This window comes from Fringilla coelebs (genome assembly GCF_963513975.1).
Source record: "Fringilla coelebs genome assembly, chromosome: 3".
In the NCBI taxonomy this organism is placed as follows: Eukaryota; Metazoa; Chordata; class Aves; order Passeriformes; family Fringillidae; genus Fringilla; species Fringilla coelebs.
Window position 1 is genome coordinate 54548919 of NC_140030.1, and position 15511 is coordinate 54564429.

A 15511-nucleotide genomic window follows, 5' to 3' on the forward strand; every position below is an offset into this window, starting at 1 on the left:
TAATTACAAAAGAAGTTGTTTTAAATTAAAAAAAAAACAATGGCACTAAACCAAGACCAAAGTTATTTAAGAGATCATAACCACAGGCTGGTTGCAATTTTATACTGAAACTCTTAGGAACAGCTGTTCCTATCATCTGCACTTTGCTCCTGATTAAAATAACACCTAGAGTTCCAGTAACAAGTAATCTTTTACAGAACTATAATGTATTACGAAAGCACACATCACTTTTGTATTACACGTCAGAAAAACCCCTTTATATTTATTACACTAGGTTCATAAATGTCTAGCTAAGCATTGTACTGCTTTGCTACTCTATTCCTCCCATTTGAAGAACAGGGAGTTTGTTCTACAGACAAAAGTAATTTGTCTTAGAGGATTTGCCCATAGTGGCACAGTGCTATACCATGTGGGAATACCCAGCTAGATGGAGCATTGAGCAGTACATTAGAACAAATTCCTCTTTTACTCATCCTGCTTTTCAGAACCAACCAGTGCAGTGTTTCCCCTTCATATGAAGACAGACTTTAAGAAACAATAAATATACATGGCCCCAAAATTGTTCATATGCTGTAGATAACTAATCAGCAGATGTCTAGTTTTTCTATGACCTTTCAGAGTTCTATTTCACTGCTTGTACATAAAAGGGAGAGTTCCAGTGGTTACTCTGTCAACACAGGGCCCACGTCCAAAGCTCAGCAGAAAGGTCCTTTATTCCTTTAATCAGCTTTGATCACGTAAAAAAATGTAATTCAGTCCTTGATTACAAGTAGAATACTCCCTATGAGGTCAATATAAATCTCTGTGTGCACTGAGAAAGGATACAATTTCACAGTAGTTACTTCAGGTAGTCAGCAGGCAGGTGTAAGCACTTGAGCACAGCTGAGCTAGTTTACAAATAAATTGTGAAGTGGTACACAAGCTAGTGAGCCCAAAGTGTCGCTGTGGAACTGGGGCTCTGGAGCTCCAGGTCACAGCTCTTTGTGTTGCAACAAGCCTCCTCAGTCTGTAATTCATGATCAGTGAATTCCATGGGGAGCTTTCCATCCTTTCCTGAAAAGGGATGGATTTGCAATAGCTTTCTGTTGGAGCACTAATTTTTGAAGTGGTTTAGACAGCACCTATCAACATCAGGGAAATCAGAACTCGATTTCTAACCTCGTCCAGGATAAATCAGATATATAGCCAATGGTAAGTAATATCCAGAGCAGACCCTTACACTGGTTTTGAGTGAAAGGTTTAGTGGTTTGCTACCTATGAAATTGAGACTACAGTTTCCTTCCACAGTCATTTCATTTTTCCTGAAAGTTTTTATTATGCTAGTAACTTCAAAGTTTTGGCAGTTCACAAAACTCAATCTATCAGAGGTCCAAAAAACCTGAAATCGGTATATGTAACATGGCTGCAATCACTGCTGAAATACCTAAAAGGCTTTTCTAGTGCATGACAATATGCCAGAAAGGACAATGCCAAGAGTAGTGAGCTTTAAAAAGACTCACCTTGTCATGTGATCCTTTGTTTTTTTCCTTCCTTTTTTTTTTTTTTTTGTAATAATCTCAAGAGCACAATCAACTGGAGTAAAAATAAAATTACTTAAAAGATCTAGCAAAAAAGCTGCATAGAAAGCATCTTCACAGTTGTTTTTAAATAGTTTTCATCAAACTTTAAATTAGGAGTTCCAAAGACAAAATACATTGCATTGCAGTTTTTTCCAGTGAAATTCACACTTATCTGGGAAATTCATATGACTCAGTCAGGTATTTTTAATACTGTACCATTCAGAAGTGCTGATCAGGATTTGGTTCTCAATTGTATTAGAACTGAAAAGACCTATATGAACACAAAATGCTACACAAACAGTTTGTAGGTCTCTAATACAAAGAGATTAAACACCTGCTTGAAAAATAAATTCTTCTTAAACAAGACCTACCAGATGGGAGGTAGCTTAGTGCCATTAAAATATTTAAGGTACTTATATCTAAAATATATAAGGTACTTATGCTCGTTTCAAACATGAGTGGGAAAATTGTGCTAGCTCCAAAATTTTGCTGCAAGTTAAACTGAAAGTTTACTGGTTATAACTGTTGGGTCACCATTGCCTTTTTTTTTTTTTTTTTTAAACTGGATAAAGTTCTATTAATATACACAGTGTTTGAATGTTGAAAGGACACACTATCCCTTTGAAACATTCAGCTGTACAACGTAAGTCCACAGGTTGGAGGTTTTGCCATTGGTTGTGATCTTAGCTCTGCTTAGGTTTTATAACCCACTCAGCATTTGGGTTGAGCTGGTATAGGTCCTTCATGTAGGTATCATCATCAAGGCAGCGTTCTCCTAGAAACAGAAAAGCCACGTGGTTACACCAGTACCAAAAGAGAAATTAAACAACTTCCGAAGTTCCTGTTACTGTTTCACTCCATGACATTTTCAGTCTCTCTGTGATGTTTAACAAAAGACAATGCACGTGAAAGTTGGAGGTGCTCCTACCCTTCCTGTCTGCCTTGAGGAGGAAGGGGACAAGAGGAAGAAGGAAGGAGAGAAGGGGCTGCTCTACCTCTGTGACACATTCTAAGTCAGATTCCTCACACAGACCATGCAGATGGGAACTCCCCTCTGCAAGCAGGCAATGTTTGATCCTCTCGTGATTATAACCAAAAACTACATTCACATTTGCATAGAAGCCCATCAAAATTTCCCCTTTTTAAATGCTAAGTTTGTGCAAGGTTTTTCCTTGCTAAGAAGGTGTTACTCCCTATCCTCCTCCTCTTAAGTCAGCTGTTCTGCATAGCACTCATAATAGTTGCTGTCCTAAGAGGGGAAAGTAGTACACTGTTCTTGGTGCACTACAGGCAATGAATTTCTGTCCAGTAGCAATAATGAAAATAGCATATGCTGATCCATCAAGATCTGCTCATTCTTCCCATTCCCCTACAGGCACAGCACTATCTCCTGCATTTGCAGCTCTACATCACAGTTCCTCTTCTACTCTGCTATGCAATTATTTGGGGTGGATGGCTCATGCCAGACAGACATTTCCAGTACTTGCACTCCTGAGACAGGAGGCAAACACAGGTGGAATGGTGCAGCTGAGCTGGTCTGCCAGCTCTTTGCCTCCCTGCACAGAGCAGGCAAGAGGGCACGACTCCCTGCTCAACCAGGCACAGTGTCCATCTGCTGTCTCTAGGATTTTAATCTGAACCTCTGTGACCAGTACTGCCCATGCTGCTAAACTAGGGCTTCTCCTCTGCACAGTGCAGCATGTTCAGGCAGTGACAGCATGGGGACAGCACTGTGCCATGTCTCTATGCAGCCAGTTCCAGGCAGAAGTCCCATTCACTGCCCTGAAATCCTACAGTGTACTGACTGCTGAAGAAATGTGTGCAGGCTTCACAGCTGCATCTGCTGGAGAACAAGATCCCAGCAATGTGCTTGTTACAATTATGAGCATAAGTGTAAGGACATGAGTGTGTCGTGAGCCCCTAAAGTCTTCCTGTTTTGGGCTCCCTCTACATGAGTCAGGCACATTGGGAAGAGAGACAGATAGCAAAGGTTAGGACTGGTGGTTTACTTAAACCTGTATGACAGATTAAAGGCAGGGAATTCCTCTTACTTCAACTGAGAGTATTTATAAGGACTAATAAGGACTGATTAAAGTTGAAATCCTCTGGAAGTAAACCATTCAGACAGAGAAAATATCTAAGCTTTCTAACCTATGTCACAACAAAACAAAACAAATCTGCACTTTCCCTAAGAGAAATACAATTTCTGTCACAAGTTTAAAGTAACAGTTGTTCCAGTTTCATTGGAATTCTGCTACAAAACTTTTTGTCCTGCAATGATTACACCTCTGTAGAATAAAACTCCTTTAAAAAAGTCTTACATCTGGGATTGCAACTTGCTTTAACGGGCATAGGAAATGTATGTAGATACAGGATTTGCAAGAGAACATATAATACTTTCATGTGGCATCCAACTATCTTGGCAGCTTATTTACCAGACTTAGTAAAAACACTAAAACATACCTGTTGCAGGAAACATAAGTGCTATTTTTAATTAAGTCTTTTGGTTTAGACAAACATGCAAAAAACCTGATTTATATTAGGGATTAGAATAAAAGAAAAATGCTACAAGTAGCAATTTACATATGGAATTGAAACTTGCAAAGGAAAGAAGTACTGCATGTAATTTTATAATGGCAAATAAGTTTAACAGGTCACAGTTAAGGAAAAAGTAAATATAAGTCCAATCTTCTACTGTTCTCCTTTTGTTCTAGTTTCTATTTCTCCTTTTGTTTTCCTGAACATATGAAAAATACACTGATTAGAAAGTGATTTCTAGTGCAAAAATACTCTTGCATTCATGGAAAAAAACTTTAGAACGGTGCTCAGAATTATCCTTGGCACTAACTTTGCTTATCTTTACTTTAATCAAAAGGATCTGGAATAAGCAGAGCAGGAAAGACTGGCTGTTGGAAAATTTTATCACACGGTCATCTTTCTGGCTGAGCATTTTCCTCCCCCAAAAAGAACGCTCCCCCCAAAGTGACACTCAAATGCAGAACATGAAGGAATGTAAGTTCACTTATTATGCCTCAACACAAAGAGATGAATAAGATGAACTTCAAGCACCTTTGTATCCAACCTTTCTGTGCTTATTCACTCTACCTACATAACAGGAACATCTGTTACAGCTGCCAACCTCCTCAGGGACAGATGGTAAGATACTTCTAATATAATGATCACACCAACATCTCTGCTGCCTTCTCCACAAGGTTAACTGTCTGCCTTAGTGCCAGGGAGAATGAGGGACAATGAATAAAAATGCAACCACAGTCAAGCCCGTGGACAATGTGCCAAGGAATCCTATTTGAGCAAAATAAGTTGTTCAGAAGGCATTCTTACCAATATTTCCTCCTATTTCATAAAGAAAGACCTCTTCTTTCTTGAGTGTTTGGACATTTCCACTGTGGGGAACAGAACACAATGAATGATGATATTACAAAGGTGCTTGTGGATCAGCCACCTAGACATGTCTGGGTGAAGTTATGCTAATTAAAATCAGCACTGCACCCGTCACAAATCCTTACTGACACAATCAGTGAACAAGAATACCCGCGCATGCTAGTGCAAATGAACAGTCCTGCAAGTGAGCAATATACTAGAAAAGGTAAAATAAGATAAATATGAAGAAACTGCAGGTTTTAGGAAAGAATTTCATTGTTATTAGCAAGTAGCTTGATATTAACACTGATTTTTCTTTTACTGCTGCTGCAAAAATAAGTATTTCCCTCAAATATGACATTATTTTAGAAAAAGCCTTATGGTTGGGTGGGAAAAACCACATTCTTGCTGGATTTAATTGTACTGCAACTAAAAGAAGTAAAAAACAGACAGTGGAAAAAAACCCTCCCTTTATTACAGAGGGATTCTATTATTCTCACTGCTTAATTGTAATAATATATGCCAAAGCCCAGCCAGAAAATAACTTTCTGACAATGGTGTAAAACTCTAAAAACAGCATTTAGGAAAAAGCAGCTCCTCAATCTCATCTAGTGTACTATATTATTGCTTTAGATGAATACCTAGATATGATGAACACATGCATTAATTTTATTTTTTTTCAAAAAAATTTCTCCCTTTCTAAATGGATTTGAATGACTAAAATGTAGCTTTTGGTTTAAATCATTTAATGTGCATAACATTTTCACATCATTATACTCCAGTACCTATTATGCTGCTATATAGAAATGCATGTCCTGGGGTGACTTTATCATGCTTGTATTTTAAATAGATTTATAAATGCATTATATATTTACATAATAAATTCATTATTTAAAAAAAAAAATCTTACTTCTTCCCTCATTCCTCTGTTTTCTTGGAGTTTCCTTCTGACTTGTCCCCACAAAATTACAAAACTATTCCTGACCCATCAGATTAAATAGCAATTAATTTTTTACTAACAGCACTCATGTATTCCTAAAGGCTTCCCAAGCTTTAATAACATTTAAAAGCATTAATTCCTCAAGCGTGTATTTTGATGGCCAAACAGTTCATGAACTGACCTGGACTTTGAGCATTTTAAAACTTTTTTCTTGATATAGTAAATGAAGAGACACTTCTCCCGACATGCTAACAAAACAAAGATGTGTTTATACCTTTTCTGGCTGAGAAACCTGGCTACTATTTCACCGGCTTTCAGTTCTTCTGTCAGCTGTATTGCCATGGAAACTTTGGAAAGATGAGGCGCTTGCACCCGTATCACTCCCTGAGGAACATCAGTCTGCAAAGCAATAAGAGTGGTGGAACAAAGCTGCTAGCAGCTGGCTTTGATGAGCTTCTCAAAATACAGTATGGAATAAGTGAGGGAGTACAGTGCTCTGCACTCCACTATCTACTGCACTTCTCTACAAACACACAATAACTGCGCAGCAGTTCAGTAAATTACAGCCGACCTTCAAAGCTCTTTCTAACAACAGGGAGAACTTCAGAACAAAGGAACAGTAGTGTTTAATTATTTCTCAAAGATGTTAAGACTAACAATAACAATTATGCTATATTAAGAACACACATTGGTATGATAAGAAGCAGGTGACACTGATGTGGAAAATTCTTGCTGCAGGCATGAAAACCAGGCAGTGCCCCCACAACAACCCTCTGCCAAAACTTCTGGAAGAAACCTGTGCAGTTCCATTTAATCTGAACTTCCTGCCCAAAAACCCCCCAAAAAACTACAAAGTATTCACTGACCAATCTACTTTAGAGGATTCTTCTTTTCTTTTTGTAAATTTCAATTTTTAAAAGCAGATATTCATTACTGCAGGTTTTTCTCCCTATTTCTTATTGTCCAGAATATGTTCAGCTAGGCAACCTGCCCTATATAATAGTCTGACTATATAATGGATTTGTATTTTATTTCAACCCAAAAGTCCTTGATGATGAATATTAATCATATTAGCTACAGAGAAGGAGGACAAAGGACAGCTTTTCTGTTCCACTTGCAGGTACATGACATTTGAAGTTACAAAAGATATAATTTATTTGTGAATAAGGTCCTAATTCCTGTTCTGGAAATATTTCTATTCCTATTACATTATCATTTACCTAAACCCACTCCTTTTGATAAGAAAATAAATTAAGAGTCTCTGTACTCAAGGTTGATTATGGCAGTTCATTGTCTCCTTTCCCACCCCACACCTCTCCATTTACCCAATTGCAAGGCTGAACATTTTTTCTTCCATAATCATTGAATAAATCTGGGCACCTGTGAATCTAGAATAGCTTCTCTGAAACCATCAGAGTTAAATGAGTACAGAACAAGTACAAACGTGAGCAGAATCAGAAGAACAGCTTCCTGAGAAAGCTGAAGGCTCATTACTATACAAATGATGAGTTATGGTAAGCAATTTTAACCAAATAATCCTTCTGTGTCCAGTCTTATTATTTATCGATTTAAAAATCCTACACATCATAACTATTTCTGTCTAAAGCAGTCATATTGAGAATTTGCTATGTAGTAATTATGGAATCAAAGACTTGTAAGATTGCAAGAGATCTCTATGAGATTTCCTCTAGATTAACTCTAAATTTGTCACATCTGTTCTTTAAGGCCTCCACCTATGGAAACAGTGAGTATAGCCATCTGCTAGGTAGTAAATCCTGCTAAAAATTTTTTTTGCCTCTTATCAAACTTCTGGGATCCTGGCAAAAAGAAATTACATTTTTAAGGATGAAATGACTGTTTACAGATGTCCCTATCTGGTCTTCCATCAAATTCAAATTGGTAAATTTAAACTAGGTTCATTTTTGTATACAGTTCTTGATCATTTTGTCTCAGCTGACTTTAGTGGAGTTTCTCCAACTTTCAGCTGGATAACTTTTTTTTTTTTGCTACACAGCAGGCATATGATAAATTATTTAAAAAGCAGTCTACTTTGAGTATATGAGAAAAGGAACAAGAAATGTCCACAAAGCTCTAACATTATGGTCACAGACCAAACAGAATAATTACTTTGTTTATTCACAGAGAGTCATTATTAGCTCAGCTAATTAATGCATTTTGCCACTTTCACCACCTGCATTTCCAGGAGAAATCATGCTCAGCTGCCCAATATATTCATGCTGCCAAACTACAGCGAGAACAGAACATGAGCATCCCCTAGCCCATACCCTGTGCAGGTTAGTGGGAAAGAAAATGTGGCCTAAAACCTCTAAGAACTGAATGACAGGATGTATTCTCTGCACAGCACAGTCCAAAATACTCAGGTGAGGGGCGGGCTCCATATCATAACACACTGAGCGATGAACCTATGAGAGGATTGACAACACACTGAAGGGGGGGTCACCAATGGCACTCAGTTTGCACATTTCCTCCTACTTGCATTATGAAAAAAACTGAAGACAGCACATCCTTACTTGATGGAAAATACATTGGCCTACAACACTTAGTCTGCAGCAGGCAGAGCAGTCACCTGGGAGGTACTAATCTTCTTCAAACCCTTCCTTTTCAGAGGGGCTTAGGATCTATATAACACAGAGAAGAGCAGCTGCCTGGCCATAGGATCTGGAGTAGGTCTCTTCCAGTTTCTTGTAATCCATTTTTCCTGACCCACTTATATATTTTTCACTCTAGGTGAAGAGAGAAACGTGACTATGCAATATTTTCACTAATGAAGGAATATTATGCATACTTATCCAAGGTGCGAAGTACACCAAGCAGGTATGGGGCATAAACATTATGAAGAACAAAATTGATTTTCAAAAGGATCTTGCTACATGGAAGGCAAAGGCTGAAAGAAATACAAAGCAGTTGTTCTCTTTGGGCTGCAAAATATTGCACCTAATTTGGGACAAAAAACTAGAAAACCATACACAGAGAAATTATTTAGCAGGTAGAAATTTTTTTAGTAAATAATCTGGCACTGCCATGAGTGACATATTCAGCAGGAGTCAGAAAGGTGTGTAACTCTGTGTAAATTCAAACAGATCATGCAAACAGAAGGGCCGTGGATACAATGGGTTTATAACCTGCAGTAGCCCAGCCCAGTGCATTGCTGCTCATGTGATAGCTCCACTTTTTGGAACAACTGCACCATACAGAGGAATACAATGACAGATGGCTGAAATGTGGCTAAAGGCAGTAGGTAAATTTCCAGTCCTGAGGGCATCTTTCTTTGTCTGTCTAGAGCATTATTCAGCCCAACACCAAGGCAAAGACTTAATCCCCAACACAATGGGGCCATAGGTATGCATAGGTATCCCAAAAAGCAATTAACCCTCTCAAGCCCTCTAATACTAACCACTCTCAACACTGTACAGAGATCTCACCTGGAGGTTGCAGTAAGTGCTTTTTAACCTCTGTCTCAAAAGGGGAAATGTGATTGATTGAGAGGCCTCATCAGAGCTAAGATGAAATTTTATCCAAATGAGCGGCTAATAAGAACGCAGATACTGAGTTATTTCTGGAGAATATGGAGGTGACTTCTGTCCATCTATGTTTAATCATGTAGGGTGCCACAGCAAGTGTTAGAAAATAGAAACTTTTCCTCAGGTTTTATTCAGCAGCACACAAGGTAATTAGGTATTGTTCAAAAAAAGACTGGATGTGGCACTCGGTGCCATGGTTTAGTCGAGGTGTTAGGGCTGGACTCGATGATCTTTAAGGTCTCTTCCAACCTAGTGATTCTGTGAATTCTGTGAAAGTTTCCAGCAGGTTTCACTGCAGTGGGAAATTCACCACATTGCTGGGTGCCCCACTTGCCACCTGATAGTTAAATATAGTTCAAGAACTGCACAGGAGATTTACCTCATTTGTAAATTAAAGCGGTATGAATTGAAAACTAGGGAGAAGGAAAACCCAAACCAATAAATTTTTCTGAAAGAATGAGACTTTTTTTTTTACTTGAAAAATGCATAAATTGTCATTCACAATGAAGCCTTATCATTTTGTGAATATGATTTTAAGACTAATATGTTCTCAAGCACCCAAAATTACTGAATGCTTGCAATAAGCATGAAGGATTTGTAAAAACTTGTATCATTTAATTTTGACAAAAATCTCCACAGAATTCTAGGGCTTAAAGAAAATCATTTAATAGTAACTTTACATTTACATTTGAATAAGAATATTACATGAGGCTTCAGTTCTATATCCCCAGTGGATTAGAAAGGCATAATTTACTCTAAAAGACCTCAGCCCTAACTCCCCAGTGGATTAAAAAGACATATCTTTGCACTGAATTATATAAGAAAAAACTAATATCTGAACTTGAAAGAGCATTTACTTTTTTCAGTGTATTTGCTGTTATTTCGGTGTTGAACACAGGATGGCAGCATTAAGTGAATCACATCAACTCAAGTGAATTTAATTCAAAGAATTCTTTTCTTATTAGACCAAGAAAAACAAATTTCAGTGTTTAATTAGTTTTATTTTAAATTCATATATAAGTTATCCTGTGTAAAGATTCCTGCATATAGACAGATACAAAAGTAATGCAAAGTGATGCCTGGGGAATTAATTAGTTTTGGACATTTAGATATGTGTCAAATACTGCATAAAAAATGAGGTAGGAACACTGAAATATAAGTCACCAGCCGATTCTGGATATATAGCATATTCATTTGCCACATTCTGTTTGCTTCGGCTTAAAAGCTTAAAAAGAACATGCCTTTATAAGAATATGACAACCCTTTTTTTGGTAACAGCCTGACATACACACGTTTGGTAAGAAAACCAGACTGCTCAGAGCAGACTGCATTCCTACCAGCGACCACAAGATGCCTCTACCTCACCAGATTCCTCACTGAGACTTCAACCCACAAGGGGGTACTTTCATACCACCCAAATGAGAGATTCTCACACCACCCAAATCGGAGACGTTTTCATTATGGTATCAGAATACATGTATTTGGTATTACCAGTTCGTGTATTTAAACTAACTTTGGAATAATGCACTTCAAATGCTCTATAATTAAGGTAGTATATTGTACAGGCTAAAAAGTTTAAAAAAATTGTAATTATAAAAACTATCGACAATTTCAACATGCACGAGATTTATTTTTAAAGTTTTGATGTCAGTGGGAACAGCTCAACTAAAATCTTTCTGAACTACAGGAAAAATTAACACTACAGTTGCCAGAGGAGTTTTGAATTTTAAAGAGTGTGTGAAGAGTGCTATGCTGAAACTCATGCCTCAACATCACTGATGGGTATGGCAGAAGCCAATTATCTAAAGGAGAGATACTGAACTATGGGTTATAGACACTATATGGGGAAGGCTGGCAGTAGCCACTTGGACAATAGCTGCATAAGAAGCAGTTCATCAGTTTTTCATATTTGTTTCATCCTTTGGGGTTTCTTGGGTTGGGCAGGTTGGGCATGTTCTAGCTAAAGACTGGGACAAAGAGTTCAGTGCTTATTATTTTTCAGAACAGAAATATTCTGAAAAATCTGTGAAAACAAACCAAAAACCAGGACAATCCTCTAAATGTGTCATGCCAGTAACCCACAAACTGTAAAATCTACACTGACTTGCTATCTCTTGAAATTCTCAATTAAAAAATGTATATATCTCCTCTGCTCTATCCACTTCTTCACTAAGAATTACAATCCTATTAAAAAAGTATTTCAGATTTATGTTTCCTTACATCATTAGGAGTCTTCTCCTGTTTCTCATGCTTTTCCCGGTCATATGCCATCTTTTTCAGAAGTTTCTTCATAGCCTTGTCCTTTTTTTCCTTCTTCTGGCTTTCTGTGTTTTGTTTTCTTACTTGGTTAACAATAAACTTGGGAATCTAGATAGAGTAAGCATGAATAAGCACGTAATTTTCTTAACAAAATTTTGTAAGTGGCCAGATTATCAGGTAGAACACAAAACCAGTGTTTCTTTCCAGTAATAACTAAAGATTCAAATAATATAAAACTGTGAAACGGTTTTAAAATAAGTCCATTTGTGATAAAATATTCTATTTGGTAACTTCTCAGGGGAAGAGAGGTGGAATCATAACAGCATTTTTACTTTTGTCAGCCAAAAACATTCACCTGACACTTAGTATGTAAAATGGTGCTAATTACTTTTCCTCACATGCAGCAAAGGTCAAAATTGTTTCAAGTTGTCAATGGACAACACACCTCTAACTTCTCCAGTTTGTCTAAGCTAGAGCTTTGCTTAAGACCATGACACAACTTCATGCTTTATCAAAACATGTTTTATATAATATTAAGTTTGGCCCAAAAGGACAATGAGTTCAAACACTGTGTTTCCTGCTAATATCTCTAAGCCAAAAAGAATTGCCCACAGCAATACATACTGATAGACCAAATATACATATTCCCAAGGATGTATTTTTGAGTTCACCTGTAGTTCATACAATATTAAAACTCTGACCACCAGAGCTTAACATTAGATGTAATATTTTTGTTTTGCTTCCTATGACCAAGAACCCAGCTGGATCGGTCTGATCCTTTTCTAAACCATGGATGTAACTTCACACGACTTCTCTATTAAGATACCCTGTTGTGAAATTTATCATCCTCCCCCCTTAAAACCACACTTACTGTCCAGAGGAGTTTTTGGTACTGAATCATGAAGCGCATGACGTTTGCTGTCCCGGCTGCCATGACAAACTCGCTTTGTTCAATGGTCTTTGAGCCAAACCCATGAAAAGTGAAAAGGTTTGGGGCCATCACCATCGCAACATTCTTCAACGTCATCTTGTTTTTGTCTCGGTGATCAATTACCCTTTGGAGGAATTCAAGCAGCACCTGAAAGAAGAGCAAAACTTTCAGCTCAACTCTGCATGTCAAAACTGAACATGTGCAGAGTTCAAAATGAATACACGAAACATGATGTTGCATATTTTCCTGAAAAAGCTCTTAATTCCTAATAAAACCATATTAAAAACAATCAATAATAGAAGTGTGAATATATTTATTCAAGAACAGTAATGCAAGTTTTGTTTGCTTCAAGTAACGAAGTAAAACATTCTTGTTGTTTTAGTGGCTAACATTTTCAAAAGCATTCATGTGACTTTGAGGCCCTGCACAGGAAGATTTGTTTCAAAACCTTTGTTATGTAGCTGTATAAACAGCATCCCACAGATGCTTGTGAAGACATTACTGTTGGCATTTGTTAAACTGAAAGTGAACACAAGAGTGCCAGCTGTCATGGCTATGGAAACATGGAGTGGCTAATTTTGTAAGGTAAGCAATTCACAAGTAAAGCACTGCATTGTGAATGACAGGTAGCCAGTTAGAAACTGGCAATTTTCAATTAATTCGGTTCCAGATATTTGTAACTGAACTCAGGAGCCTTCTTGACTGCCTCCACACAATAAATAAACTCACAAAGAAAGTCTCGTTTGAACAGTAAGACCTGGTAGGATTTTTTGCCTGTAATAGATGATGTTCTGCATCCTACACAAATCCTGCATTCATTCTTGATTGTAACAGCTTTAATGGTAAGCATATTCTGAAAAAAGCATTAATAGCTTTGCTACAAAAGGACAAGCACAAACGGGAAGAATCCATGCAACATGCTACGAAAAGCAACAGGAAGTGTAAATTTCTAGTTTATTGAGAGTAGAAAAAACAGCGCAGAGAAAAGTGAGGAATAAAAATGAAGAGCTAAACCCACCTCATAAAAGGAAGCTCACATTCATTGTATTCTAACACTATTTATATTTTGCACTGAAAAGAATGTCTGATGCAAAAAAAAAAAAAAAAAGGGAGCAAAACTTCTAAGAGAAAAGGTTGCTCACTGGGAGATTACTACTGCAATCCTGGAAAAATGTCAAGTCACATTCTTTAAAGTCATTTGGGAGGAGTTAGGGCCCTAAGTTGTTTTTTTTTTCTCCCAAAGTTATGTGAAATATGGGGGAATAAAAAAAGAGTCAGTAATTTCAGCATTAACTTTGAACTGAAAAAAAAGAATGTTCAAAAGACAAAGGCATTCGTTACAGTAGATTCACAGAAATAGACAAAACATTTATGCAGGAAAATAGTATTAACAATTCTAACCTTCAGGGTGTCTCTGTTTGCTTCAGGTAGAAGGATAACCAAAAGATTCAAAGCTTGCAGTTGCTGTTTCCTCGTTGGAAGATCTGCCAATAAAGCACACAGAGCTCAGTATTTTGAAATAGTTATTTATACTCTTCAAAAAGCATGATTTCTAAGTTGAAACCTCTTGCAAAATGCTGAATGCATACACATGGCTAATTATCACAGCATGACAAAGGACTGGCAGATCCTGGTTTTCTGATACTCATTTCCAAATGTTCTTTTAGGATTCAGTTGGTGTGACTCAGCAGTCTTTTGGCACTGTTTTCTAGATGCCTTGTGATTCCTACTTTATTTTGCAATGCTACAAAAGGGATTGCTGATGGTCCTTCCCTTTCTGAGCCTGTGCTCCAGCACACCAAAGGGTAAATCCAACACTTCTTCCACAGCTTCTCTGGTTCCCTTCACAGTGGCACGATCTCCCAAGTCACCCACACAGAATGAATACCACATGTAGCTGAGTAAGGCAGGTCTCCAGCCACACAACCAACAGCAGCTGCAATGGCAAACCAGAGGGGATGAAAACAAGAGCAGAGAAGCTCAACACGCGTCTACAGCAGAGTGCTGTACCAAATGAGGCAATTAAAGAAAAGCAACGTTGCTTCTGCCTTTAACAAATTGCTCAGCGGTGCATCGTTCACCCAAGCTGCACAATGAATGCATCCCTACACTCCTCCAGCTCCTGCAAGAGCTCCTGTGCTCTGGCAGTGCAGAAAGTCCCACATTTGTCACTTGTGATAAACGTCATGCTTTAGAGGACATGCTCTGGCAAGTCTTCTCAGGAGATTCCTAATGAATCAGGCCACACATGACACAAGTGAAGAAGGGGGTACCTGTGCACAACACAGTTTTATCACATGATTTCAAAATTCAGCAGGGCTGTTCTCATGCATCCTGCTGGGATTGCAACTGAATTGCTATTTCAAATACATTTCATCCAAATCACTCAGGAGATGCCACCAAAAAAAAAAAAAAAAAAAAAGTTCATTGATGAAATAAAAAAAACTCCACCTTGCTGACTACCTTCTACCATACCAAAAAATTAAGGCTCTGAATAAATGAGTGGCAAATTGTATAATCATTTAAAACATCAAGTAGTGAGAGCAATGTTATCTACCTGCTTTAGAAAGACACACATTAAAAGTGAGGCTTAAATTTAGTTTCAAAACACCATATGTCACAATGTTTAAAAAAATAAAGAGAATCAATCTTTTCCTAGGAAAGTAAGCAAAAATATAATTGCAGAACAATTAAAATTCATTACTTAAGTGAAGAGTTTCTGTCTGCAACAATTGAATTTTAGTTACTTACATTATTTAAATTAGCAAATTTAATTGTTCTTTAAATATTTAATTCTAACCACACTACTTAAGTCACAGTATCATGAAAAACACTGACTACTGTCAGAAAGATAGTCCTTTTTCTCTACCACCTAATCTTATTGCATGTAACCAACAAG

At 37.5% G+C, this 15511-nt stretch overlaps 1 protein-coding gene across 1 annotated transcript in view; it reads right to left on the bottom strand.

Moving 5' to 3' along the window:
* Positions 1-1838: 1838 nt before the first annotated feature.
* The window catches only part of ARHGAP18 (Rho GTPase activating protein 18), a gene marked incomplete at its 5' end in the record, with an annotated part of 66035 nt that continues 52362 nt past the window's right edge, over positions 1839-15511 (bottom strand). Inside the window, 6 exons of the mRNA XM_084203281.1 lie at positions 1839-2334; positions 4902-4963; positions 6155-6279; positions 11643-11789; positions 12553-12759; positions 14014-14096. Of these exons, the coding sequence (XP_084059407.1) occupies positions 2243-2334; positions 4902-4963; positions 6155-6279; positions 11643-11789; positions 12553-12759; positions 14014-14096 (716 nt within the window). The 3' untranslated portion in view covers positions 1839-2242. The remainder of the gene's footprint in view (positions 2335-4901; positions 4964-6154; positions 6280-11642; positions 11790-12552; positions 12760-14013; positions 14097-15511) is intronic.